The following is a 27874-nucleotide window of genomic DNA, read 5'->3' as shown; positions in this document are numbered from 1 at the left end:
ACAATCTGTCTGGGTCACAAGGACTTGGACATGGTAGAGAGGTGTCGTAGATTTAAAATATATCCACAAATCTGTTACTGCTCCTCCTTTCCACTGGTGGGACTGAATTCCGTTCTCTGGAGTGTGGACTGGATGGAGTGCCCTGCTTCTAATGAACAGACAAAAGAGAAAGTGATCGTGGGTGAACCCTCGGTCTAGGTCAAAAAAGGTCTGCAGCTTCCTTCTCACCCTCTCAGATCATGGCCTGGAAAAGCCATGTCACAAGGACACTCAAGCAGCCCGAAAAAAGTTTCCCAGGATGAGATACAGCAGTGTCCTGCCAACAGCCATGCGAGTGGGCCATCTTGGGAACAGACCCACCACAGTCAAGCTTCAACTTCAAATGCCTACAGCTCTAGAGGATGTCTTGACTGCAACCTCCTGAGAGGCCCGCAGCCAGGAGCACTCAGCTAATCCAAGCCTGATGTCCTGATAATTGTAAGAAAATAGATGTTTGTTGTTTTAAGCCGCTAAGTTACGGAATTATTTGTTGCATTAGCAACAGAAAATTAGTACAAGGAGCTAGTGCTTTCTTTTTTCATCTTGATGTATGTGGGGCTCTAATTTCCTCCTTGTAGAAGATCACTCTCTAATACAGACACAAAGTGGGACAGTTTCCCTTTCTTTCTCATGTTAGACCATCCCTCAACCCCCGACCTGTCCTGAGAGCTATGGGGCTCTTTGCTCTTTATTTTCTTGCTTCAAAATCATTTGCATTTCTTCATGATTTTCAATTCATTCTAACCTCTAATCTTCCTGACACTACGCTTATTAGGCTGGGAAACTAACGTTCTGTTATGCCTCACTGGCTATGTATTTTTAGCTTCCCATAGGCCCTTTTAAATTTAAGACAGGGGCATAACCACAGTAACTTATTTACAGATCACCCTTTTGCTGTCATCAGGATCTAGCAATGCAACAGTTAAAATTATATTTCTGAAACGTTAAGAAAAGTCTCTTCAATAGTCTTTTAGTTTTGTGCGACCAACAATTACCTCAAAAACACAGGAGATCTCTACTCAAAACTGTAAAAGCCCACATTACTTCTGAAAGGAGAGTGAAAATACTTTGGGTACTCAAACCAAAACTCAACTTCATGTAAGAAGTCAGAACAACAATAATTAATTGTAGTTCAATAATCTACGAGACTTTCAGCAGAAAGAGACCTTTCTAGTTCATTTTGTATAGCATGGGCAATCACTTTCTATACATTAAGCAAATAATTTCTATACATTAAGCAAACCTCACTAAAAGGGAAGAAAAATTACTAAGCTTGCACAAAGGGAAACATATCGGTAATAAGCTCACATTGCATGTGATGAAATGTGATGTGTAGATTTAAATACCTCATCGAGACCTTTGCTTAAGGGTATCAGAGGCCTTTCTAAGCTCTGGTGTGACTCTAGGTCTCTCTGTCATGGTAAGTGAGCAGAATCTGTTGTTCATTTGAGGGCCAAAGGAGGCACGTCCCTCATGAAACCTTTCACATGGCTTGGGGTCAAGGACTTGGTCTCCTTCGTGAAGACTGGAGAAGGTGGTAATAAAGTATAGTGGAAGGAGTAGCTTTCCTCCCCCTGTGAAGAGCTTGCTAATGTCTTTTCCTTCTTTATTCTGGTCCAATGGTGTAACTTGACCTTCAGAGCCCATTTCTCCCTGGAACTAAGCCAGAGGAGTACTTGAAATGGCCACTGAGCCCAGAAATCACCACTGATAACATGCTTTCCATACCCGACACTACATTCTGAAAGTGACGTACCCTGGGTTTTCAGATATGAAAGACAAAGAGAAGTCACCTTCCTCTGTCACGATTACACACAAACCCTTTCTTTATTTGTGTCAGACTGACAACAGCAATTATTTAACAACGATGCCATCAACTGAATGACACGCTACGACAATCCTGGGAAGAAGGTTCTCTAGGTTTGGAAAGTCTAAAGGTATACACTGAACTCAAGCATGCAGTTTCCTACAGTGTAATGTTGGAAGAACCCAAACTAATGCATGCCGTTTCCTACAGTGTGATGTTGGAAGAACGCGAACTAATGTTACGAGCATAGCAGGGAATTAGTCCAAATGCCGGAGGGACAGACCGTAAGCAGAGAGAGCGCGCTAGGCCTCACGACCCATCCGGCAAACAGAGGAACTCGTAAATTAGCATCTTCCTCACTTCGGATCTGATCTTTCTTTCTTACCTACGGCCTTTCTTTTATTGGGGAAGCCCTAGCCTTACCCAGTACAAGAAAGAGGGTCGAGTCTAGGCCACCCTCGTCTTTGAATCCCTTCCCTCTTCTTCACCAGTGGACGAGACTCAAATCTTCTGAAAGCTTTCCCGAAGCTCAGCTCCAGCGTGCCTCGGTTAACCCTCGGTGAGTGCCTCGTCTGCTTACGTCACAGACACCCTGGTTTACACCTTACGTGGGCCTTGGGCCCGCGTTCCCCTGCTTTTCTAATTCCATCTCCTCTTTTAGAAATGCCAAGTGTGTTCCTTCTGTTACATTTCAGGATCCTGAGAACAGGGACTTTATCATTTCGTTTCTTTCCACCCACCACAGCATTTAATGCATTGATCTCTGTGAAATACCAAAATGAAATACTGCTGTTACTAAAACATTGTTACTGTTGTAATAAAGACTTCAGCCGGCTTCCTCCCCAGACAAAACACCTCTAACTACCTTCCAGCTCTTCCCTTAAAACCGACTGTTTCGGAGAAATGTATGGAAGTTATTTTCATGTCAGATTTTTTTAAAAGAGGGGGGAAAATATCAACTTTGGTGGTATCAACCTTCCCTCCCTCATATTTCATTTAGAACACATTGGCCTAGGGGGCCCAATGGAGGAACTTTATAATATTGGTTGAAAGAGTGCTTCTAATTCACTTTTTATTCTTGTAGATGAAAAGCATCTCTTCCTTAAAAATAAAATAGAGAGGGCCATAAAAAAAGGCCCAAGGCAAACGACCATCCTGGGGGGGTCTCACCTGGTTAGAATGGACCTGACCCTCAGCCTTGAACTCCACGGGAGCAGAGAACCACGTGGGTGTCAATGGCTGCTCTTAAAATTCACTTGCATGACAATGGCAATAAGGAAGACATTAGGAGAGCCAGATCTGTGTCTTACTTACTATCATTTAAATTCCTCTGAAAAGCCCTAAAGGCAGAGATTCATAAAATGAGCCGGAGCAGCTGTCAAGACAGTCACTCCGCTCTCCCTGCCGCCTGTGAGCAACCAACGGAGGCATGAAGATGTCACAAGGCGGCTCGGAGCTCTCATCTAGGACTGTGTCTGGGGACACAAGTGACTTGAGCTGGCAGTGGCAGTGCGAGGGGCCAGGTGTGTTCTTGGCCTGCTATGGACAGTACCCGAACCAGGGACCTCCGTGTGTTAACATCTTCCAACAAGGGGAACTCCCTGGTCCTTGACTCTTGCACGGAGCCATTACAGGGAAAAGAAGAAAATAAATACCGGAAGGTATGCATTGTTTGTGGAGTTAAATCTAGAATACACAGCCGTGTCACAACTCAGTACTTTGATTCATGGAAAACGAGGGGTACTATTTGTTGGGCAGAGTTGTGCACAAGGTCAAAAACCAGGCTCTGTTGTGCAGTGACAATGATTTTTAAAACAGTTTGAGATACAGGCTGAATATAGAACAAAGGGTAAACGTGTGTTTCTTTTAATGCTGGAGAAACTGTAAAAAAAAAAGTGTCTATTTCAGTGTTAATGGGAATTTTAAGTGGTATAAAAAGAAAAGACTTGCACACAAAACAATGCACATACAACCTTTCTGTTGTTTTCGTTACTCATGGAGAGTAAATACAACCCACGAGAGAGAAAATGTAAATACTTCTGGGCTCTAGAGGTAGTCCCTTTCTGATATATTTAGGGTCACGGCTGTGTGAGAAACTGACTGAAGTTTGAGCCCAATTCAGTCAGAAGAAGACCTGACTGCACACCAAACAAGGAAGGAAGGATGAGATGCTCAAAGCAGAAACTACTTCGTCACTAGAGAGAGTGTGCATCTGTTTGGTTTTCCATTTTTGAGGACAGAAAGGTCTAGATAGTCTTCTCCACTTAAAAAAAGGAAAAAAAAAAAAACAACCCAAAACCCCTTAAGTTGGAAGGGCTCTTTCATTATTTGAAAAGGAAAGCTCAGGAAGAAAAACGGATTTCTTCAATAGGAAATTGGGAAACAAAGCGTAAGGAGAAGCAAAGGGAAGGTTTGAGAAGTCTGGTTTCCAGGGTCATTTCAAACCATCTCTCTCGGGATCTGCAGTTGAGGGAGGCTCATAAGGAAGGGCGGGGACGGCGGGGCTCGAGGGCAAGCATAAGACGCGGGGAGGCAGAAGGGAACCGCGCTGTACCTGGTCGGGTGGTCAGTCCTCGGTCTGCAGCAGGGCGGGCGTCGACGGGCTCAACTGGGCACAGGAAGCGAGAGATGCGGAAAGCAAACGAGACAAATCGAGATGGTGAGTTGTGGCTCCTGAACACGGAGCAGGGAAAAGCATGGGGAACACATACGTTAGAGGAAAGCAGCGGCTGGCAAAGAACCACAGGGAGTTTATCCCGAGTTTCAGGGAATGGGAGCGGGACCACTTCGGAAGCCTTACCGCTCTCCGTGGGCCAACCCCACTGCTGAGGCTTCTGATAAAAACACTTGCAGGGGCGCCTGGGTGGCTCAGTGGTTTAAGCCTCTGCCTTCAGCTCAGGTCATGATCTCAGGGTCCTGGGATCGAGCCCCACATCGGGCTCTCTGCTTGGCAGGGAGCCTGCTTCCCTCTCTCTCTGCCTGCCTCTCTGCCTACTTGTGATCTCTCTCTATCAAATAAATAAATATCTTAAAAAAAAAAACAAAAAAACACTTGCAGGATATGCAGCAACATCTGAGAAGAGGGGCTGGGGTGTGTGGATTTCCTTCTCATAGACTTTAGGGATGGTTTCTTGGCTTTTGATTAGAAATAAAATACAATATACCCAGCCCGGCGAAAAATCCTGGCGATACCTCTTTTAACAACTGTCCGATCTTTTCTTATTTTACAGTTAATTAACTACAAAAGGGCTCCATTAAATCCCCAGGGGAAATGCAAATATGGATTTGTCGGGAGAGGAACATCTCACCACATTATCTGCCACTCAGTGCACCAAATTTGCTCCCATTTTGAGGGTAGAAGAAGTAAACCAGAGAGTCAGTCTCTCTCTAATTTTAAAAACCAGTTACTATTTTAATAGATAACAGACAGTTGTGGTGTGTGAAGTGTGAGTACTCCCTTTTGTATTTTTCAACTTCTGCAATTCTTCCCTTGTGCGAGTCCTGGGCTGGAACCAAACGAAGCGGGCCGGTGGCACCGTGGTGCCCGCCATTGCTTGCCATGAGCTGGCCTTTCCAAAGAGCTTCTGAGTCTCAGAAAGTATGAACTTGAACTTAGACTGGTCTTTGAAGAAACGGGCAACAGAGAGAAACAAAGCTTTAAGGATTAATAAACGGACAAAGGGGCAAATGAAGCTGAGGGAGGGGAAAAGCCCCTTGGGTAAAGCCTGGAAAATAGGAGGTAAGAAGGTAAGGAAAGGTGAGGAAAGATGTCCACGGGAAGGTAAGGTGGGTTCGAGAAGCTGGCTTCGGGGTGAGCAGTTTCAGGAAGACCATCCGGCTTACGGATGCTCACAGCCCGGCCTTCCGAAGTGGGATCACACACCCAGACCCATCCTGAACGTCCCATGTTGGCAGAACAGTGAGGGAGAAGAGAGCGGCAGGGAGTCAAGCCTTCAAATTATGAAAAAAATCAGGTTTCTGAGAATACGAAGACATCTGGACAAGTCCAAAGAGCAACGGGGTTTGGGCCTTTGGCATGCAGAGCGGCAGCGCGGCGGGGAGCAGGGAGAAGGCCTCCCGACCCAGCACCTGCACCACAAGCAACTTCGGGTGCAAGTCCCCCTCTGAGGCGGTTTCTTCACATGTAAACAGCCTCTTCTCATTGTATTGGGAAACAAAACAATTTTAAAACCTGTTTCAGAAACGCTCCAATACTATGAAGCTGTGTTTATTCAACCTTCCCTAATGACTCTTGCTGAGAGAATGTCTCATTTCTAGTACTTTCCTGGTTTGACAGGTTAAGACAGCCTTCTGCAACTCACAAATACATTTGAATGACACGGATTCTCTGTGTTGTACCTTTTTTCCCATCTGCCACAATATTTAGCGAGGGGCTTTATTATTGAGTTCCCGGAGGGGTTGCTGTATTTTTGAGGACTTCCTCGGTCCTCGGGAGAGCTCTGGTGGGGCTTCAGTTGAAGAGAAGAGCATGTCCACGCAGCACACTCCCAGAGCGAGAGAGGAACTCGAAGTGGGGATCCTGTTCAGCGGTGGCTAAATCATCCGAAACTGTCTTTGACTCATGAGGGAATCAGCCGTTAATCTGTGGTTTAAATACAGGCTGAAGAGCTGCCCGAGGGTCCCAGGGTCCACTTAAACGCCACCACTGAATTACTCCGTGATCTTGGGCGAGACACATTCTTTCTAATCCTCGGTTTTGTCTTAAGTAAACAGGGTTTTCCCAGGGCTCAAATGTGCCCATATATACATTAAAACCTTATAAATGATAAAGCACTATTCCACAATTCCTTAAAGAAATGCAGAAAAAGCAGCAAATGCACGGACCCCCAAAAAGAAAAAAGTCTGAAAGATGTTACCAGAAAAGCTAACATTAGTTCTTTCTGGGTGAGGAGATTGTTTCTAGAAGCTTCTCTGCCTTTCTCCCCCATGTGCATGTATTGTTTGAAAACAGTAATAAAATCTTGTCTGTTTTTCAGAAGGTGAAACAATTAATAGTTTATTGACTTAAACCGTAGCCTGCTTTAACTGTTTGAGGCTGATTCAGTATGAATTAATATTCAAAAAGCAAGTAACTCCTGTGTTCGGTGAGCAGACATCAATTTTTTAAGACAATTATGACATCGGTGCTAAAAATGTGCATATACATCAACAGGACAAAGTGGTGCATTATTTCCCAGTCCAAGAGATACTTTCTAATTTTCCAAATGAACTATTGCTCCCTGAACCAGAAGGTAACTTCAAGATAGTGTTCAGAACATTTTACAGTAGCTGTTTAGTAAATTAAAGATATGAAAGCAGTCATCTTAAAACTCAAGCAGAAATGTGTTATTCCCAGGCCTTCCGTAGCCTTGAAGCACACCTTCTCCTCAGAGAAGTCACATTCTGGGGCTTCTGAGTTTGTTCTGCGGCTCCTTTTAACAGATGAGCTCTGAGCTGAACGCTTCCTAGCACAGCCTCCCACCAGGCCAAAGGAAATGGAGGAAATCAGCAGGAAAATACTTCTACACAGACAGAAAACAGGCCTGAAAAATGACAATTTTTTTTTTCAATTTTAGCACTTGCTTATATATTTATTTATTTTTTAAAAAATATTTTATTTATTTGAGAGAGTGAGAGAGAGAGAACTCAAGTGGGGAGGGGCAGAGGGAGAGGGAGACGCAGACGCCCCACTCAGAAGGGCGCCCGACATGGGGCTCGATCCTGGCACTCCAGGATCGTGACCCGAGCCAAAGGCAGGTGCTTAATGGACTGAGCCACCCAGGCACTCCCATATTTATTTTTTAAAAAGCTTTTAAAAATTTATTTATTTGAGAGAGACAGTGTGTGTGCGAGCAGGGGGAGGGGCAGGAGGAGAGGGGGAGAGAATCTCAAGCAGACTCCCCACTGAGCATGGAGCCTGACATGGGGGTCGATCTCATGACCCCGAGATCTCCACCTGAACTGAAACCAAGAGTTGGATGCTTAACCGACTGAGCCACCCAGGTGCCCTCAATTTCAGCATTTAAAGAGATTTTATCACTGCTTTGTTATTACGCTAATTAGAAATATACCAGTGGGCAAGTGCACGTTGCAATTACAAATATGCAGTCTTAGAAGGCCTGTTGTGTTCTTAGAGAAGCTTAGTGTTTCATGTACGTATTCTATACAAGGAAGCTGACTGTTGGCCACTCTGTGGCTGGCCTGCGCAGGCAATCGTGACAAGGCAGAACAAACACAGATGCCTTTAGCCAGACGCCTTCACGATCCACGAGAACAACAGTTTGATAAGTAACAGCTTCACTGTGGGTTACTCAGTTAAGTTCTGTGGATCTGAAAAAAGCCACAGGAAAATCCCTCAAGGCAAACTGGCCAAAGAGACTAAGATGTCGGAAAACTGTGATAGGCTTCGTTCTTCAATATAAATTAGAAGAAGGCCTGGGTGTCTGACCCTCTCTCTGGACTTGATTGACTGTTCTTAAGAAAAAGCAATGACCTGTTGGTAAGCGTCTGAAACTCTGATGATAAGGACTGCATGAACAATCAAAGGAAATCCTTTGAGAACTTTAGGTATTTTCAGTGGCTCTGTGTGTGAGCACATGTCTGAGACATTCACAAGGAACAAGGCCCTGGGGAAAGGGAAAAGGGGAGGAGATGGTGAGGACAGATGGGGGGTATTTTAGGACTGTGTCATTATATGGTTCCTTATAGTTATTAATATTTAAGGATATACTGTTTGGACCACAGGGTGATTCTCCCTGGGAGCAGCTGGTAAAAACTCTCTAATGAGATCCTGATTCTATGGAAAGAACAAATGAATGGACAAATGAATGGAAGAAAAGAAGGAAGAAGGGAAGAAAGGAAGGAAGGAAAATAAGAAAAGACAGGAAGGTAGGAAGGCGGAAGGAAAATGAAAAGAAAGAAAAGAAAGAAAGAAAGTTACACTAAATATTTACTTTGTTGTAGATACTTTGCCAAGAGCTTTGCCTGCCATCTCATTGAATGCTCATACCTTATCTCTGAATTAGGAATTATTATTACCTTTATTTTACAGACTAGGAAATAGCCACAGAGGCTAAGTTGCCCACCACGCCCAGCAGTGCGGAATTTAAACTCTGATGATCCACCTGCCATTCAGGAGTCTGGGGTAGCTTCTGTTCTGTGGGGCGGTGGGGATGGGGAGCAAGGATGTTAGCTGTCGTGCACAGGGCACTCCCACACGAGTAAAAATAGCCTCGAATCCTCTACAAGTTCCTAAATTCCTGCTGGACATTCATTTGTCTATGATTATGTGGTCTAGAGCATAGCTCAGTTCAATATACAAACACAAAGCATTTTTTGCATAGCTCTTACTGTAACCTGGATATGCTAAGAGTTCATCACCGGGTAAAATGGGGGGAGACTGTTTGCATCACAGCCCTCCCAAGAGTTCTCCACTACGTCAGGAACTCACCCACGGTTGCTCATAGAACCTGAATCGTGGAATCAGCCCTGTGTCCTGTGTCTCACATCCACACAGGACAAACACATGATCCTGCCACTGTTTCCACTGGCTGTCAAGCCCGAACACTTATGCCTTGAAACACTTGTTACATATCACATCCATTATATTGATTTTTTCCCTGAAACACTGTCAGTCCCTTTTATTTTAAGATTCACTGTTAAGGAGGCTTTTCAAAATGTTACAAAAGGAGTGTTGGGTCTGATAGTACCAAGAACCAGAATTCAAGCTCTGAGATCCTCAATATTCTTGCCTTGTAATACCCTCATGTAAGATTTTGTTATTTATCAATGACAGGTGTTTATTTAACAAGAGTATCAGCTCTTCCTTTGAGGCTTGGGCGATGTGAGTGGCTGTGTCCTGGACAAGGATCCAGAAGCACTCAATCAAGGACTTTGCCCAAGTGGGCATCTTGGCGGCAGCCAATGGTCTGCAGTGTGGGTCTATGTGCATGAGCACGGACAGTCTCCTAGGACCAATGGCAACAGGCCACTCTCAGAGTCTGCTTCTGAGGGGAGGTGTTTAAGTCCATTGCTGTTCTGGGGTATCTCCAAAATCTATTGTTCTTAGCCTTCCAAAAGCTGATCACTTTGGAGAAATCAGTAATTAACCCAACTTTCCTTCTTCGGGTTATCTGGCAAGTGCTGGGGGGAGAATCCCTGCTTGCCTCCTAATTTGGACCAAGACTTCTTTCTTATTTGATTTGGGAGGATTGTCAAGGGGTAGAAGACCAGGAAAACAGTGAACATGTTGACAGTGGCATTAAGGTTTGGATTTTAGGAAGAGGGTTGGGTAAAAATAGTTCTTCCCTCAATTTCTCCTTAAATAGAACAAACAAATATCCTTGCACTTCTTTCCCTAAACAGAGTGGGTCAATTTGCCTACTATTTAAAAATTTTAATATAAGCCAAATGTTTACTAGAATGCATATACTTTTTAATGGAGACCACATATATGCATATGACCACATATATATATACATATGAAGTCAGGATGAAATGCTTGGAGTACAGAAAGGAAGAGTTATTTAACTGTTGGTGTTTCTATTACAAATATGATAAATGCAAAGTTAAATTTACCTCATTAAAGATACCAAGGAAGTGTGTGTTCATACTAAGCAGTTAAGCTCTCAATATCTGATAGGGTGAGAAAGTAGAGAAAATGTGAACTTCAGGAAATGCAACACCTTCTTGAATAATATACATTTTTTGCTATTCTTAATGGTGTCATTGCATTTCACTGTATTCATTAAATTTGAAGAAGCTAACATAAACAGGGCAGAGTGTCTTCGCTGTTGTTGTTCTTACAAAAACTCTGTATAGCCCACATTTGTATAGGATTCACAACATTTAAGAGAAATATCAAGTATTATATCAAACATACACAGTAATTTCTAGAAATCAATTTTTACTCTGCTAATGTAGCTTACTTTGGCTTTCTAAATCTTTCCATAAACTTTACCATAAATAAGTTACAATTTCTAGTTTCTATTATTTTGTGTGTGTGTGATCATAAAAATTTAGGTCGGCTCCGAAATAGGTTTTATCCTACTTTTCCAAAATCAACAAGTAATGCAAACTATTAAATGGGAACATTTTATTTATAGAAACTATGTATTTCAAATATGTGAAAAGCTCTTCGATTATGAGAAAGTGATAGGAAGTTCCTTGTAAATTATAATTTTAGAATCCCTGCAGTTGAATAAATTCTCAAAGACAGGGTAATTTTTAACAAAGAACAGTCTAATCTATATATTTAATTTTTTTTTCATAAAAAGCTATGAGTTGGACATAAATGACAAACATTTAACAGTATTTGGTATAGAGGGCATTAAGGGTTATAATTTTCCACCAAAGAAGTTTGTCAGTCTTCAGTCAGATGTGGGACCTATTTCTCCCTGAAAACAGCTCAGTATGCTAAAGGAAAGGAGGAAATCTAGTGTGCATTTAAACTTACAAATGAGACTGGATATTTTCCACAAAAAATTTTCATTAGTGACAGAATGATGAGGATTTTAAAAGACCAAAATGTACCCACCTATTAAAAAAAAGGTACAGTTAGCACTCTATTATTAATGAATTTAATAAGGAAGTTACCCTTGTAACTGAAGTTCTTCGATTTTTAGAAGTCTTTAAATTTTTTCCTCTGTGTCAGAATTATTTTTATACACGGTGAAGTCTTCATTACATTTGATATAAATGATACTGCTTTTCGTAGCTGGGATTACTACTATGAGGTGCCCTTTTTCAAATTAATGAAACAAATTTGGGGTGATTACTCATATGGAGACTGTTCATAGAAAGATTTTCTTTCTTTCTTTCTTTCTTTTTTTTAAAAGAATTTATTTATTTATTAGAGAGAGAGAGAGAGAGAGAGAGAGAGAAAGGGAGAGCATGAGAAGAGGGAGGGTCAGAGGGAAAAGTAGACTCCCTGCCGAGCAGAGAGCCTGATGCAGGATCCTGGGACTCCAGGATCATGACCTGAGCTGAAGGCAGTTGCTTAACCAACTAAGCCACCCAGGTGCCCCCACAGAAAGATTTTCTGTAATGGTCCCTTAAAAAAAAAACTTCTGTAGTATACTTAGGGTCTGATACTGAGTCTAAATTTAATCTGAGGCATACACTGACGGCATGTTGAGGTCTCCCTACTGTAGTCCTATTACAATTATTACCACCATCCAAACTTGCCACTTTAACAAAAGACACTCACAGGTGAAATCTGGTGTTCTTAAAAAAAGTGCTATTGGTGTTCAGAAATCAAGATGTTCCCGTGTTTGAAACTGTATACTTCTAAACATGTAAAAACGTTTAAGGAATAGAAAGAACTGAAAGATGTTCTCTCGTGACGAGATATTGTTTAGAAGTTTCTGTTAAGAAATCCCTGTGAAAGAAAGTATATCTGCCAATGTGCAAATTTGTTGACAGAGAAAATCTCTGAGCTATCGTAGGAAAAATCATGTAGATTGATACGCTTCTTCATTTTGACAGCTGCCTTCAATTTAACTTTCTAAACACAAAGTTGTTTAAATTTTCAGCAAAATTACATTTTATTTGTACGTGGTTATCTTTGCCTTTAACAGTCAATGCAATCTGAAATTTAATGCACTAGGTTATTTAACCTGCAAAGACTATTTTGCTGCTTTCCAAATCCCTGTTTCTGCAGGCCCCACGAAAACTTCTTCCCACAGGGAGAAACATTTACATAATTTCATCCCCTGTTTGCTTTGATGGTGGGCCTAGACTGGCCACTGCCTCATACACACGCACTGAATATTGTTCTTTTTTTCCAGAAGCAACAAAATACCTCTTGGGGAGAAAGTATTTTTCTTCAAATGCATATAAGAAGTCACTACTCAAGAATATGAGGAAGATGTGTGTATACACACACACGTATATGTACTGGAATGTTCTTATTCACTCCAGGGCCGCTTACCTTCATTTTCTGTATTGGCCGGCACCGAGTCGACCCCGAAAGGATGCCAGGGCTGGAGGTCGTCCAGGCTAAACTCCCCATTCACAGGAAGAAGCTCCACGGTGGTTTTCGTTTCCGTCAAGGACGGCATGAGGGCATCGTTTCCGTAACTGATTCTTGGTTCGCTGATCATGTTGGCCAAGACGTCATCCGAGTAGTTCTGCTCTTTCTGAAGCAGCTCATCTAAACAGAACAAAGCCACGTGGATGGTGGGTCACAGCAACATGTATGACTGCAGCGCTGGCTGCCTCTTCCCGTCTGCCCCATACAAGACCTGCGCTGCTCTGCACACACGATCTCATGCAGGGCCACGAGGTGGGTACCACTGTCGGCTCCATCTGACACATGGGAAAACAGGCCCGTGGCAGTTGAGCCACTTATGTAAAACCAGAGCACGTGCCCAAGGCAGGGTGTGAGCCCAGGAGAACGGCTCCCACCGAGGCTGCGGCCTAGAAGGGCTGCACCACTCCTCCCCATGGAGAAAGACCTCGAGAGCTCTCCCTTGCCTCCTCTGACAGGCTCTGGTAGCCTGGGATCCTAGAGGAATCTAGGATTCCTCTGCTGAGCTGTTTGCCGGGACATGGCGGCAGTTCGCACCGAACAAATCTGCCTTCCCCAAAGGACCCCTGGGTGCTGCATGATGGATGTACTGAGGCAACGGAGAGGGAGTCCCCTTGCCCTCCCAGTGGGGGCCTCGCAGACAGGAAGCTCTGCTCCAGCCTGCTCTGCTCTGGACGAAACCTCCCTGCCTCCCAGCATTTGTCACGCCCTCTCAAGCCAATTTCCCCTCTCTCCCGGGGATGCTTCTCTTTTCAAAAAATGCTACCAGTTACCCCTCCCCTCTTTTAAGATTATTTCTTTATTTGACCGAGAGAGAGAGGCAGCAAGCACAAGCAGGGGGAGCAGGAGAGGGAGAAGCAGGCTCCCCACAGAGCAGAGAGCCTGATGTGGGACTCAATCCTAGGACTCCAGGATCATGACCTGAGCTGAATGCAGACGCTTAACCTACTGAGCCACCCAGGCGCCCCTCAGCTAACCCTTTTTTTAAAAAAACGGATTAAACAAAACCAACTTTGTGGAACATAATCTACTTTTCTCTAAGTTATTATAGACTACTGAAAATTCCTACATTATACATTTCATTATTGCAGTGCATTTTTTACTGGAAAAGAGAGCTGGGAATATAACCTTGTACTAATTGGAATCACTACGTTAAATATGGGGTTATCATAAGATTTGTGAATCTTCTTACACTGCCACAGGTCACCAGGTTTCTCTGTGGAATATATTTTTTAAAGTTAGACACCCATGACTAGTATGTGTGCTATTAAAAATGGTATTAAGCAGAATATCTCATCCTCCAATCACACCTCTGTCAAGAGTTTACTGTATTATATGTTTCAAACCAATCACTTGATTAGTATTACTGCTGCAGAAAAGGAAGAAAATAAAATCAGGATCTAAATTTGATCTGTAACATTTTCCTCCCGTCTTCATATTCTAAGTTGACAAAAAAATTTTACCTAAAAAATTAAAATTCTGTTCCAGCGGGTCAATTAAAACAATTTGAGATAAGAGCATTAAAGCATGAGATTAATATCCTTCTATGGAGTCAGTTTTATTGCAAGACATCATTCTAAATGATGAAATCCCAAGACAAACAGTCCTTCTGAAGTCTAATTTGAGTTCTAATATATAGCTATTTGCCTCAGTACCATTCTAAAATTCAATTATTTGATGCCTGTAATGACCTTTCCCATGCAGATGAAAGGGCCCCATTAGATTTACTCCAACTTTTTCATGTCTTACGGAGGCATGGCTAATGGCTTATAACTTAGCCAATGTCTGCTTTAATAAATTAAATGGGCATTTCTTTTATATAAATCGTATGCTTCTGACTGTTGAGCACTTACAATACTAAAGAGATGATCTTCTAGAATAATTATTGGCGCTCACACGTTCCTCTGAGAGGGAATAACCTTCGCCAGCATGATCTGCTCTGGCCCCACCTGGAGGCATGATGGTATCTTTGTGGCATTTACTGTCACTTAACCTCTCCGTCCCTCTGGAAACCGTTTCTCTTTGTCTTGCATACTCAGTTCCACGCTGGTTCCCTGTGGCTTCTCCGAATAACTTTTCTTGTTCCTTTTTCCTAATCTCTTCATCCCTACATCTTCTTTTTGTATCTCCATCCATCTCTTTCTGCAACTCTTCATGTGGAAATCCCATCCCCTCTTGAAACTCTCAGGATGAATCGGAAATGTATTTCCCCAGCTCTCACATCTTCCTCCCACTCTCGGTTCTATATCTGTCTGAATGTGCTGGGTCTATTAGCTTACAGCTCCCATGAGCTTAGTATGTACAAAACTGAGCTCCAGGTCCCCCGCTCTCCATCCTGCCTTCCCCTGTTGGAATCGCAGCAGAGCTATGATCCCAGCCACAGGTCTGAAACCTTCACAGTCATGTGTGACTCTATTTCTTTGTGTCCCATACTACTACTTCTTCTTTTTTTTTTTTTTTCCTTTTTTAAAAAGATTTTATTTATTTGACAGAGAGAAGGAGCACAAGTAGGCAGAGCGGCAGGCAGAGGGAGAGGAAGAAGAAGGCTTCCCATTGAGCAAAGGACTCAATCCAACGACTCTGGGATCATGACCTGAACCCAAGGCAGTCGCTTAACCAACTGAGCCACCCAGGTACCCTGTGTCCCGTACTTCTATTACTGACAACGCCTTTTAAAGCTCCATTTCTGGATTCTCTTACTCATTTCTCACTCCCCCTTTCTACTATCCTCTTCCCTTAAACCATCATCACTTTTTGCCTCGATAACTTTGAAGTTTCCTGCTGTTGCCCCTGCTCTACTTTTTATCCCTTTCTGTTCCCCGTATCTTTTTGTGATACTGAGGAATGGCTCTGCCTCATTTCAGTAACTCCCCGTTCCTACTGAATTACTCCCAACACTATTCTGTCAGGTATTAAGGGCCCTCTGTGATCTGGGCTCACTTCATCTTTCTAGCTATGAGGCTCAAGCTTTGCTGTATACATTTGATGGAGTGATTTATATTAAGAAATCTATATTTGGTCCTCATAGGCACAGAATTGCTAAAACCCTCAGAATTTCATAGGTAATGAGAGCAATAAAGGTATGTCTCATTATGTTATGAAGTGACTTCTTTTTTAACAAATTTTTTAAAGATTTTATTTTTATTTATTTGACAGACAGAGATCACAAGTAGACAGAGAGGCAGAGACAGAGAGAGGAAGGGAAGCAGGCCCCCCGCTGAGCAGAGAGCCAGATGCGGGGCTCCATCGCAGCACCTTGGGATCATGACCTGAGCTGAAGGGAGAGACTTTAACCCACTGAGCCACCCAGGCATCCCTATCAAGTGACTTTTGAAAAGCCTGCAGCTCACCGAAGGATGGACACTAGCCACCAGCGGAACTAGCCACGTGATCAGAGGGTCGGCACTTTCGGCTCCACCCTCTGGGAGGGGAGAGGAGCTGGAGACGAGCTCAATCATCAATGGCAACAATTTAATCAATCAAATCTACGTAATGAAACCTCTGTCAAAACCAAGGACAGGGGTCTTCGAGTTCGGAGGTTGGTGAACACGTGGAGATGCGGGGAAAGGAATGCGCTGAAAGTTCCAAGCCTTTTCCCACAGTCTTTGTCCTCGTGTCTCTTCCACTTGGCTGCTGGTGGGTTATATCCGTTTTATAATAGATCAATAATCTAGTAAGTAAACTGTTTCCCTCTGTTCTAGTAAATTAATAGAACCTGAGGAGGTGGATGGAAAGTCTGATTCACAGCTGGTCATCAGCAGCACAGGTCACACTTGGACTTGCAACGGGCGGTTGGGGGCAGGGCGGGGGAGTCTTGTAGGACTGAGCCCATAACTCTTGTGGGATATGCACTACCTCTAGGTAGATACTGTTGGGATTGGATTGGATTGATTGAATTCTCCAACTGATGCTGGAGAATTGCTTGGTGGTATGGGTGAAACCCCACATACTGGAACTGGACCCACAGCTGTGTCAGCCTGGGTAGCTTGAATTATCCCCAGAGAGGACCAGGCATTTCCAACAAGACACCTTTTTGCTGTCGACCACCTCTGCTTATCTAAATTATATGAACTTTTGAAAGCCCAGCTCAAGTGCTCTTTCCTCTGTAACTCTCCTCTCAACAGCTGTATGAGGGTTATGGGTGTTATTATTTTTATGGGACAGGAAACTAAGGCTGGGAGGGATGACCGAATGGACATCAGTGCTGAAGTCCCAGCTCTGGGCTGCAGAAGGCCACCTCCCTGCCTGTGACCCCCACCTCTCTAGCCTCCACAGCCCCAGAGCAGGGTTCACTCCTGGTCTCAGCACTGCACTGCTCACCTGCAACGTGATTATAAGCCTAACTGTTCTAGAACACTTGTGACACTTACTGGGCAGCAAACAGACTGAAACACCAACAGCCCTATGGAATGGTTATTGCTTTTGTGACATTCGAACAGGCATTTTCCAGGCACTGGAGCTGAAGGGAGTCCTGTACCCATCTCTGCCCACAGCAGTAAAAAGGGTAGAGCAGGAAACAGTCACACTGGAAAATCTTATGTCTGTACTTCATAAAATATCCAGGACATTTTGGGTTGCGGTAAATCACGGGGCGTGCTTTTCTCTTTTATCTCTTATACCGCTGGCAGAAAATTTCCTCCAAATGGCCACAAAAATGTTGAGCCCCATGGTGGTTAATTTTCCAGGTTTATGCTATTCACGTTCAGAAAATGAGAGAATAAAACATTCAAGAAATGTTACATTTTTGGCAGAGTCAAAAGCACTTACGCTTTTTGGCGGGGGGGGGGGTACAAAATAGCAGAAATCCATGCTTATACCTCAGTTTAATGCAGAAGACTTAGAAACAACCACCTCTGGTTATCTCATTTGGAACAATGAGGTCTATGTGGTTTTTAAGGGACAAAAAGCAGGTGAAAATGATAGATTATCATTCGTGGGGGTAGGATTCCATTTTGCAATCATAAAATATTGAAGGCAGCCAGCCAGCTACCTCTTGACATTATTAAGGGCTCAGGATTTTACCAATGGCAAATACAACAGGCACCAGGCAGTTCTGCCTGTGATTAAAAAAAATATATACAGAGAGCCACATATGGTTATTTCAGTGCTCCTTCTGAGTGGGGCTTTATCTTTGAATTCTGTGGTTAAAACTCATCGCATAGAAACCACACATTTAGGATGTTAGTGCCCCTGATGGATTACCTGTTTATCTAAATTAATTTAATATTTTACTGCAATGCTTTGATGGCATATATTGGTGATTTCCAAAGCTTTTAAGCATCTAAATTGACCAGCTCCTGTATTAACCAAGACACAAGGTTCATTTCTCCCCTAAGACTCTCTCTCTTTTTTTTTTTTTCTTTCTAAAAGCTGCTTGTTACTGCCCAGAATTACAGCCACTATCTCTGAAGTTAAATTTATTTTCTCCTATAATACCCAGCATACTTGGGTGCTGTAGTTAGAAGTGGAAATATCTGGGTGCTTGGGTGGCTCAGTCGGTTAAGTGTCTCTCTGTGGCTCAGGTCATGACCTTAGGGCCCCATGTCGGGCTCCCTGCTTAGCAGGGAGTCTGCTTCTCCCTCTGTCCCTCCCCTGTTCATGCTCTTTCTCTCTCTCTCAAATAAATAAAATCTTAAAAAAAGAAGTGCATACATTTAACTGAGTTTAGTGATGGTAATGTTTAACCTACAGCCTAAACAGATATTCAGTTTCAAATATGAAACATACAGCAAACCTTGTCCCCTTGCCCTTTTAAAAAGTGTGTTGAGGATTTATACTAAGCATACTTAATAATTAGGAGAAAAACAAATCCCACCATACAGTTATCATAGAAAATATTTAAAATATTCTGAGGTGATGGGGATGAAGGAGCACGAAATCCCCATATTCTACACCTGAAGCTAATATCACACCATATGTTAACTGCATTTTAAATAAAAACTTATATACTTTGAAGAAAGCAACATCAAGAGAGTCCTCCAATAGTGATATCATTTTCAAATGGCATATATATATATATATATTTTTTTTTTTTGTGGAAGCATTAGACTTCTATGATAGTTTGAGAGAAATGGCCCCATAAAAGGGTTGCTGAACAGGAAACAGAGGAATTCGAGATCATGTGTCTCACAGACCTCTTTAAGTTATTAATCCACTAGCCAAACTCCTTCTGAAGTTTTAACTGCCGTATTTTAGGTTTCGAGAAAATACAGTTTGTAAATATTAAATCAGTTCTCTTTTACAAGCTTTAGTTACAATCACTCAACCACCTCTTCTAACTTTTAGATATGTTTGGGGTGGGGAGGAAAATCTCAGCCTTTTTCTCTGTAACACACAGCTATTAATGGTCTGATTTGGAGACCGGCATCAGTTGAGATCTCCTAGGCTTGCTGGTTTTTCTCTTTATAGGATTGAAACTGCACTGCTATGATTTTTTTTTTTCAATTTTCCAATTCTTCTGGTTCCTGCTGGAAAAATACGTATTTATCTGTAGCCTCACCCCAAACAGAAATTTCCTTTCAGCTTTGTCTAAAAGGGGATTCTCATATGACCTATGCTTACCTCTCTTTTTTACATAAAGAAGAAATCACAATTTAAATGTTTCTCTATGGTGACCTGTCCATTTCTGTTTTCACAAATGGTATCTTTTTAATAAATATTTGCTTCTGTGTCTGAAAGAACTGAGGGTTACACCTCTGTGCAAAGCACATTCCTTTCCCTGCTCCCGGCAACCACCACAGCTGCCCTGGGAATAGCTATAAAAGGGATGCAATTTTTCCCCGATCAAGAAGCTCCACTATGAATCTGCTGTCATCCATTCTAGGCATTTTGCCCACACCAGGCCTATGAGATCAGATTTAATTTCCCAATCACGGTTCTGTGCATGTCTGATTCATGGCTCAGCACCTAACCGCGGCGCTTGTTCATTATACTGAACGTTGCCACGGTCTCTGAAGCTCCCTGAGGCTCGCATTCCTCATCCATAAACTTGGAGGAGATTGGATGGATGGTCTTAGCAGTTCCTCCACTTTGAATCCTGTTAGCTGTGCTCTCGTATGTAGAAGTCCCCTGCAGAGCTAGGGAACCAGAATTTGCAGGCCACCGTGGTGGTCCCCAGGTGATTCTCAAGCACGTTACAGACAAACCATTGCCAAAAATAGTCTCGGTCATCACCTTCATAACAGACACCACAAGTCTCGAAACAAGGTGTTCTGAAAGAGGAGCCGGGCCAAAGAATAATCCTGCCAGAGGAAACCTGACTCCCAAACACCCTTAAGTCACGTTCTGAGAACCCAACCTGCCCTGTGGCCTTGAAGCTCTCATGCACAAACATGCTTCTGAATCAGAAAACCACAGGAAAGAAAAGACTAGTTATGAATTTCCTTTTTTGCCAGAACATTTGTCAGGCAGGAAATGGCACAGGAGTCAGAGCAGGGAAGTGTTCAGGAAACAGGTCAGTGTTGTTTTTTTTTCTGAGAAAAAAAAAACGTGTACTTAAAAGTGTAGAGGGCACTAGAGGACACACTTCAGTGTTGTGCTCCCCCCACTGAAGATCAGCTCTAGCTGGTGACTTTTACTTCTGAGCATGGAGTTAGTTATAGTCCAATGGAGCAGAAGCTGTTTATTTTTATTTTTTTGCTGTGGGGGAGAGAGAGAAGAGAAGAGGGGCAGAGGGAGAACTTTTTTTTTTTTTTTTAAAGATTTTATGTATTTATTTGACAGAGAGAAATCACAAGTAGATGGAGAGGCAGGCAGAGAGAGAGGGAAGCAGGCTCCCCGCTGAGCAGAGAGCCTGATGCGGGACTCGATCCCAGGACCCCGAGATCATGACCTGAGCCGAAGGCAGTGGCTTAACCCACTGAGCCACCCAGGCGCCCCCCCCTCTTTTTTAAAGATTAATTTATTCTAAAGGAGAGAGAGAGAGTGAACACGAGTTGGGGGAGGGGCAGAGGGAAAGAAAGAATCCTCAAGCAGACTCCCTGCTAAGCATGGAGCCCAATGTGGGGCTCCATCCCAAGATGCTGAGATCATGACTTGAGCTGAAATCAAAAGTCAGACACTCAAGCTGTATTACAAAGCTGCAATCATCAAGACAGCATGGTACTGGCACAAAACCAGACATACAGAACAATGGAACAGAATAGAGAGCCCAGATATGGAACCTCAACTCTATGATCAGCTAATCTTCAACAAAGCAGGAAAAAATATCCAATGGAAAAAAGACAGTCTCTTTGGGACGCCTGGGTGGCTCAGTTGGTTAAGCAGCTGCCTTCAGCTCAGGTCATGATCCTAGGTTCCTGGGATCAAGCCCTGCATCGGGCTCTCTGCTCAGCAGGGAGCCTGCTTCCCTTCCTCTCTCTCTCTGTCTGCCTCTCTGCCTACTTGTGATCTCTGTCTGTCAAATAAATAAATAAAAAAAATCTTTAAAAAAAAAAAGAATGAAATCTTGTCATGCAATGATGTGGATGGAACTAGAAGGTACTATGCTATGTGAAATTAATCAGAGAAAGACAAATACTGTAAGATTTCATTCATATGTGGAATTTAAGAAACAAAACAGATGAACAGATGGGAAAGGAAGGAAAAATAAGATAAGATGAAAACAGAGAGGGAGGCAAACCGTAGGAGACACTGAGTTCTAGGAAACAAACTGAGGGTTGCTGGAGAGAAGGTGGCTGGGAGAATGGGGCCAGGGGGCGATGGGCATTAAGGAGGGCACATGATGGAATGAGCAACTGATAAATCACTAAATTCTACCCCTGAAATTCACAATATACTACATGTTAACTAAATCGAATTCAAATAAGGAATCAGAAAAAAAAAAAAAAGAGATGCTTAACTGACTGAGCCCTCCAGATGTCACTGTATCAATGGAGCAGAAGCTGTTTAAGATGCTGATTTTGGGGAGAACATATGTGGTCTTCAAGTGATGACAGCACGTGGTTGGGATGTCTTGATCTGTGTGTGACTCATGTAGCAGGACTGTGTTATGCTAGGACATCTTGAAAGCATGAGATCACCTGTACAAAGACACCTTCCACTTCTGCAGCCTTTTCAAATCCATTAGCTCACTTGATATCCACAACAACCTTTATTATGGGATTCCTACTCCACTGACGGTTGAGCAAACTGTGACGTTCCTTTTGAGTAATAGAGTTATCAAGTGGGATCCAAATCCAAGTATGCTGATTCCTAGTCCAAACATTTTCACTATTCCACAAAAAATTCTATTTTATGGCTGACAAGGCTATCTGATTGGTGACTGACATTATAGAAATATATACACATGTATCATCACAAGCCTCCTATTCCTTCTTACTTTTGACAGATTGGGAAAACTGATGAATTCAGTGGTTATCTTTTTTTTCCATAAGAAGGAACCAAGGTCAGAGACTTTCGCCATGGGCCAAGGTCACAGAGCTTCCTGATGGTGGAGGAGCAGGGCAGAAGAGCCAGGTGGTTCCCCTGATGCACAACCACGCACTGGTCCCTACTCTAAGGGAGGCCTTATGTGTCGCCTCCATTTTGACAGTCCACCGTCAACACAGTTTCTTTCCCCTCTGGACACCTACCTCCCACTTCTTTGGATTTCCCCTTCTCTGGAAGACTGGCATAAATATGATGGCTATGTGAACTGCCATGAGGTTTCACCAATTCTGAGTCAAACTGGATAACGCAGATGTCTTTAGGTTTTGAGCTATGGAAATAAATGGTTGACCAGCAGACTGACTGTCTACTTAGTTATCCCGAATACCCCTTCTCATCGACGGTGTAGGGACTAGAATACCTCAGCAGCCAAGAGAGAAAGTGCCACAGAGGACGCTGCCACATTTCCAACTGGGTAAAAAAATTACAGACATATTATCACAAAGTAACGCTGTTCCATAAATCTAGTTTTTATTTTGACCTCCAGAAAACTGGGTCAGTTCTCTTCATTTTTAGCCACACTATCAATCTTGAGACTTTCTCAGTCTCTAAATCCAGATTTCATCTCTGAATCTGGGTTTATGTTTCTTCAGCAGATTCTCTGGCACAGATTTTAAATGAAGCATGCTGTGTCCATTCACGGCAACAGACTGTCCCTGGAGGACACACAAACATGGCTACGTATCACTTGTGAGAATATTCCCGATCCCAAGTCACATTTCCTGAAGTATCACTTGTCCAGCCTAAGACTGAGGGGGCGAAGGGAAGTCCCTTTTCATTGAAGACAAGTTTCCTTTTGACTTTTAAACAACGGAGCTCAGACAACTTAGATCTACCAACGGCACTGGTCAGAAATTGAGATAAAAGTCAGTCTGTCTCCCTGACATCTAAAACCAGATTCGAGTATTTCTTTCTTTCTTTTTTTTTTTTTAAAGATTTTATGTATTTATTTGACAGAGAGAGATCACAAGCAGGCAGAGAGAGAGGAGGAAGCAGGCTCCCTGCTGAGCAGAGAGCCCGATGCGGGCCTCGATCCCAGGACCCTGAGATCATGACCCGAGCCGAAGGCAGCGGCTTAACCCACTGAGCCACCCGGGCGCCCATCGAGTATTTCTTCTTCATGCTTACTTGTAGTTTTTGTGCCAGCGTTGTGATCCTATTTCTGACTACCTTAGGAATCTTGGGCCGGTCTGGGTGGTTGGCATTCCAAGCAATCCCGAGGGGAAAGATCTTCTAAACTGTAGACTACAAACCCAGTTTACATATTATGGAGAGAATCTCTTCGAGGATGCTGTGTGGAGGTAATAATTTGCATATGCAAGTAAGTGTTTGTTTTGAGGAAACACACAGTGAAGAATTTTGGTGTAAAGGGCCAATACATCTGTAAGTCACTCTCAAAAAAAGGAGCTTTATGCATTATTTTCAGAACTCTCCTTTAAGTCTGGAATTCTATTAAAGTAAGAAGTCTAGCACTGTGGCAAACAAGACTGTGGTGCCAGCTTTAACCTGGATCTATCTAGAAGTTTCCTCTGGTCGATTAATATAGGGACAAGGTGTATCTGACCATTATCATAAGCAGATACAACTATATATCCTCTGGAAAGTAAAATAAAAATGGACATTTTGATGACTCCTCTCCCTTAATCATAAATCAATGATTTCATGTGATTCTCAGGTGAGGTAACACTTGTCTCTTCACATACCAGAGAAAAAAACTGGCTCTTTTGGGATAACAGAGAGATGTGTACTTTTACTATTTAACTTAGGGAGTTTCAAGGTAATTAGGATTATGAAGAATCTTTTCTTCAAACTGTCTTTAAAAGAGCGTAGGGGACGCCTGGGTGGTTCAGTCAGTTAAATGTCTGCCTTCAGCTCAGGTCATGATCTCAGGGTCCTGGGATGGAGCCTCACATCAGGCTCCCTGCTCAGTGGGGAGCCTGCTTCTCCCTTTCCCTCTGCCTCTCCCCCTGCTTGTGTTTTCTTGCTCTCTCTGAAATAAATAAATAAAATCTTTAGAAAATAAATAAATAGAAAGAGCCTAATCCCCCTAGCATAAGTGAGAACTTCACTGTGCTTCCTCTTTCATATAAAAATGTGACATTTGGTAGTAATTACAAGAATAACAGAAACTCAGTGCAAAAAAACCCCCACAGAAAACAAAAGAAATGATACTTCACTCATAATCCCATCACCGGGACAGCCAAGAGTCATGTTTACTTTTTTTAAATAGTTTTGTTCTTTATAGGATTATTTCAAATCTCCAATCAGCACTTTATTATCTAATTTTCATGACTGTGGTCATCGAGAAAGCACCGGGTGAGGGAGCTGGAGGGTGGGGGGGGGCGGCTCTTGGAATTGGAACAATCAGGTCTGAGGACACAGACATGGAGTCACCAGGATGAATTTCCCTCCGGTTTCATTCCCCAGTGCGTAGTTTGCAACTTCTCCGGTAAGCATTTCTGCAGAGCTGGAACAGCTCTCTGTTTGTTTTCCCTTCTAACTAAGTTCTCAGATCTGGAGCAAATCAGAAAAATGAAATAAAGCCTAGGTTTGCTCTATCAGGGTTAGCACCCCATTTCATTTTTTTTTAAAAACTGCTAATGCTTTTAGTGAGGACGAGGGAGTAAAACTAGAAAGGTTATATTTTGAAAAAGATACTGAAATGACAGTTTTACTGCTCTTGCATTTTTATAAAGGCCAAGTCTTTCTGGCAACTGCACGCAGTGTGAGCTCATACCTGCCTGGAGCCTTCACTGCTGGTGTTGGGGTGTTCTGGGCAGCCACCCATAACATCCCCTTTTGTCCACCTGAGCTCAGAACCAATTAAGAGGGAACAAGTAGAGAAGAAAACATCACCTTTACTTCTGATAAAGGCCAGACCCTTATTAACCCACATGATGCTTTCTTCGGGGAGGGAGTTACGTATGGGGCACAAGGCTTGTCACTGCACTCTCTGTTGGACACAGGAGAGGGGGTCTGAAGGATGCTCCTATGACCATGTCTTGTCCAACCTGCACAGTGTAGGTGGTGATCCTGTCTGATCAGCACCCTTTCTCAGACTTGTGAGAGAAGTCTTTCTGGACTGGGTAAGAGATATCCTGGGGGCGGACCAAAGGAATGGGACACGGTGCCCCTCTCAAGAGCCAGCAATCATTTTCTGCTGTACGCTGAAGAATGTGCACGCTAACTGACTCATACCTGGCAAATACGTTCTTGATGCTATTTACAAGGCTGTAAAGTAAGCAGGTTAGCTCGTAGTAGAAGTACGATTTTTAATATTCATTAAGAGTTCATTTCACTCCAAGAGCCTAAAGATGTATGGATAAGATCAGTGCAAATACACACACACACACACGGCCCTCACGATGAGGGGGGAATCCCGTCCCTGCGGACAGTACATCAGGATTGTACACAAGATAACTCATTTGAAATGAGTGTTTATGCAGATCAGAAAAGCCCGCATCAGTCCTGTATGCTCTTCTGCACATTGACCTATTTGTTTTCTTTAACACAAAACTCGCTCCGTACTAAGCATTTCTAGAACAGCAATGGTCCTTCCTCTTCCGATTAGCTGACGCAAATGATCACTCAACAATGTATGGGGAAACCAAGCCTGGAGCTGGAAAATGTCTGGCATCTGGGACTTGGGAGACGGATGGAAAGTGTCTGTCTTAGGGAAGCATTAACCGTGCAGAGGAGAGAAGAAGCTAAAAGAACTCGCTTGAAGGAATAATCTGAAGCCCAGAAAAATAAAAACATTTAATCATTAATTAAAGAGCTCGTTCATTTATCTACCTATTTAGCAATCCTATCCTCTTCCAGGCCACTGCAGGAAAAAACTAAACCCATTTCTTCTTGCTCAGAGCTCATAGTCTAGAGGGAAGATGGGCACCAAAGTGCTATGGGAAGATGGACAGTCAGAGGGAGAAAGAAACAAGCGTGGATTTTCTGGCTGGAAACTGTGAGTGGGGTCGCTCCGGAAGACAGACCGCTGTCCTGGGAGATACAAGGGCACATACCGAGGGAAGAAGAATGGGCTGCTGCCCCAAGGCTGGGGCTTTTCTGGCATAAGGCAAGTATAAAGGAAGCAGCTTAGACAGAAGCCAGGGGTTTTGGTCTGTGGAACAAAGAGAGGAGGGGAACACGCTGACTAGGTGTATACGATTCACAAAATCCAGAATACGGGAATTCCACAGGCTCTGCTGGTGCCTGCAGTTCATTCACAGGTAAACTGTAAAGAAAAGAAAGGCATGGACGGGACACCTGGGGAGTGTAAGACACTTGAGAGACATATCAACCTTCAAAACTGGGGCAGGCTGCACACCAGAATGATAAAACCCAGGAAGACTTTTAAGGAAGTGACACGAGGCGGAAGGATGCTATTTTGACGGTGGCGGGAGGGGGAGGGGGTGACTAGGACAGGGCAGAGGAGCTACTGGGGAGCTGTTCATATTTTTATTCTTTTTTTTTTCTTAAGTATTTTATTTATTTGAGAGAGGAAGAATGAGGGTTGGGAGGGGCAGAGCAAGGCAGGAAGCGGGGCTGGGGAGAGAGAGAGAGAGGGAGAGAGAGAGGCAGACTCCTTGCTGATCAGGAAGCCTGATGCAGGGCTCGATCCCGGACCCGGTGATCATGACCTAAGCCCAAGGCAGACGTTAACGGCTTGCCTAATATTTTTATTCTTGACTGGAGCTGTGTCTCTCAGAAGAGCAAATACAGGGGAGAAAGACAACTTCTCCTTGGACACGTTTGCGATGTTCCAGCATATCATGACCACTTGAAAGAGGAGCCTGGAGAGTTCATGTCCATGTTGACAGAGTCCAAGGGGAAGCATGAGAGCAAAATGGAACTTTTCCAGATTCTATCAGAATTTTTTACGTGTTTTTGGGGAAAAAGCCCATACTAGACTCCCCAAAAAGGTTTTTTCGTGTGTGTGTATATAAACATGCCACCCACAATGAAGTACCACGTCCCGGCTAAAAGTCCTTTACGTGTTGAGCGGGAGTGCTTGGCAGTAGCCTCAGGTGGGTAGCTATTGTTAAGAACTACAGGGAGCTACCTATTTCTTACCTAAATAGAGGGTTAGGGGTCTTCCCCCCCACTTACATCACTTCCATATCAACATCCATGAGATCAAAAAAAAAAAAATCAACCTTACCTTTTTATTCTGCAAAGAACAAAGAGAATTGTGTGGGAGATGAAATAATAAGTAGACCCAACCTTTTTTGCTAATTTAATTTCGGATATGCTCTCCTTTTAGACAATGATGAAGTGAGATGGGAGTGGTGTCCCTAAAAGCCAGCTCTGACTTCAAGTTACCTAGTGAGCCATGAATCCTGGGGTTAGAAGGTGGATTTATTGAGCGTGTTGGGAAATAACCCCAGATGGTCCCTTTCCCACCAAGAACGGACAACCCCTTTCACTGCCTGAGATAACCACTTTCCATGACACGCAGCTCGCAGCCCCACTCGGGGAACTTTGCCCTGCTATTTCCTTCTTAAACGGTTTCTAATCTCCACATTTCCTAGACCCAGCACCAAGGCCCTGAGGCTTTTCCTGTTGAAAATTTACAT

General features: G+C 43.2%; 1 protein-coding gene across 8 annotated transcripts in view; it reads right to left on the bottom strand.

Annotated features, from left to right (window-relative positions):
- LOC122908359 (amyloid beta precursor protein) overlaps nt 1-27874 on the bottom strand; it is a 271290-nt gene that overhangs the window by 15254 nt on the left and 228162 nt on the right. For 5 of the 8 annotated variants that reach the window (XM_044251072.1, XM_044251073.1, XM_044251068.1 and 2 more), the window contains 2 exons: nt 12777-12998; nt 4401-4454 (listed from right to left, as the gene is read on the bottom strand). In XM_044251072.1, the coding sequence (XP_044107007.1) occupies nt 4401-4454; nt 12777-12998 (276 nt within the window). The remainder of the gene's footprint in view (nt 1-4400; nt 4455-12776; nt 12999-27874) is intronic. The other 3 variants (XM_044251069.1, XM_044251074.1, XM_044251076.1) reach the window with 1 other exon arrangement.

Source organism: Neovison vison, chromosome 6 (assembly GCF_020171115.1).
Source record: "Neovison vison isolate M4711 chromosome 6, ASM_NN_V1, whole genome shotgun sequence".
Taxonomy (NCBI): Eukaryota; Metazoa; Chordata; class Mammalia; order Carnivora; family Mustelidae; genus Neogale; species Neogale vison.
Note: the sequence above shows the minus strand (reverse complement) of the source record. Positions and strands in the feature narration are given on the sequence as shown.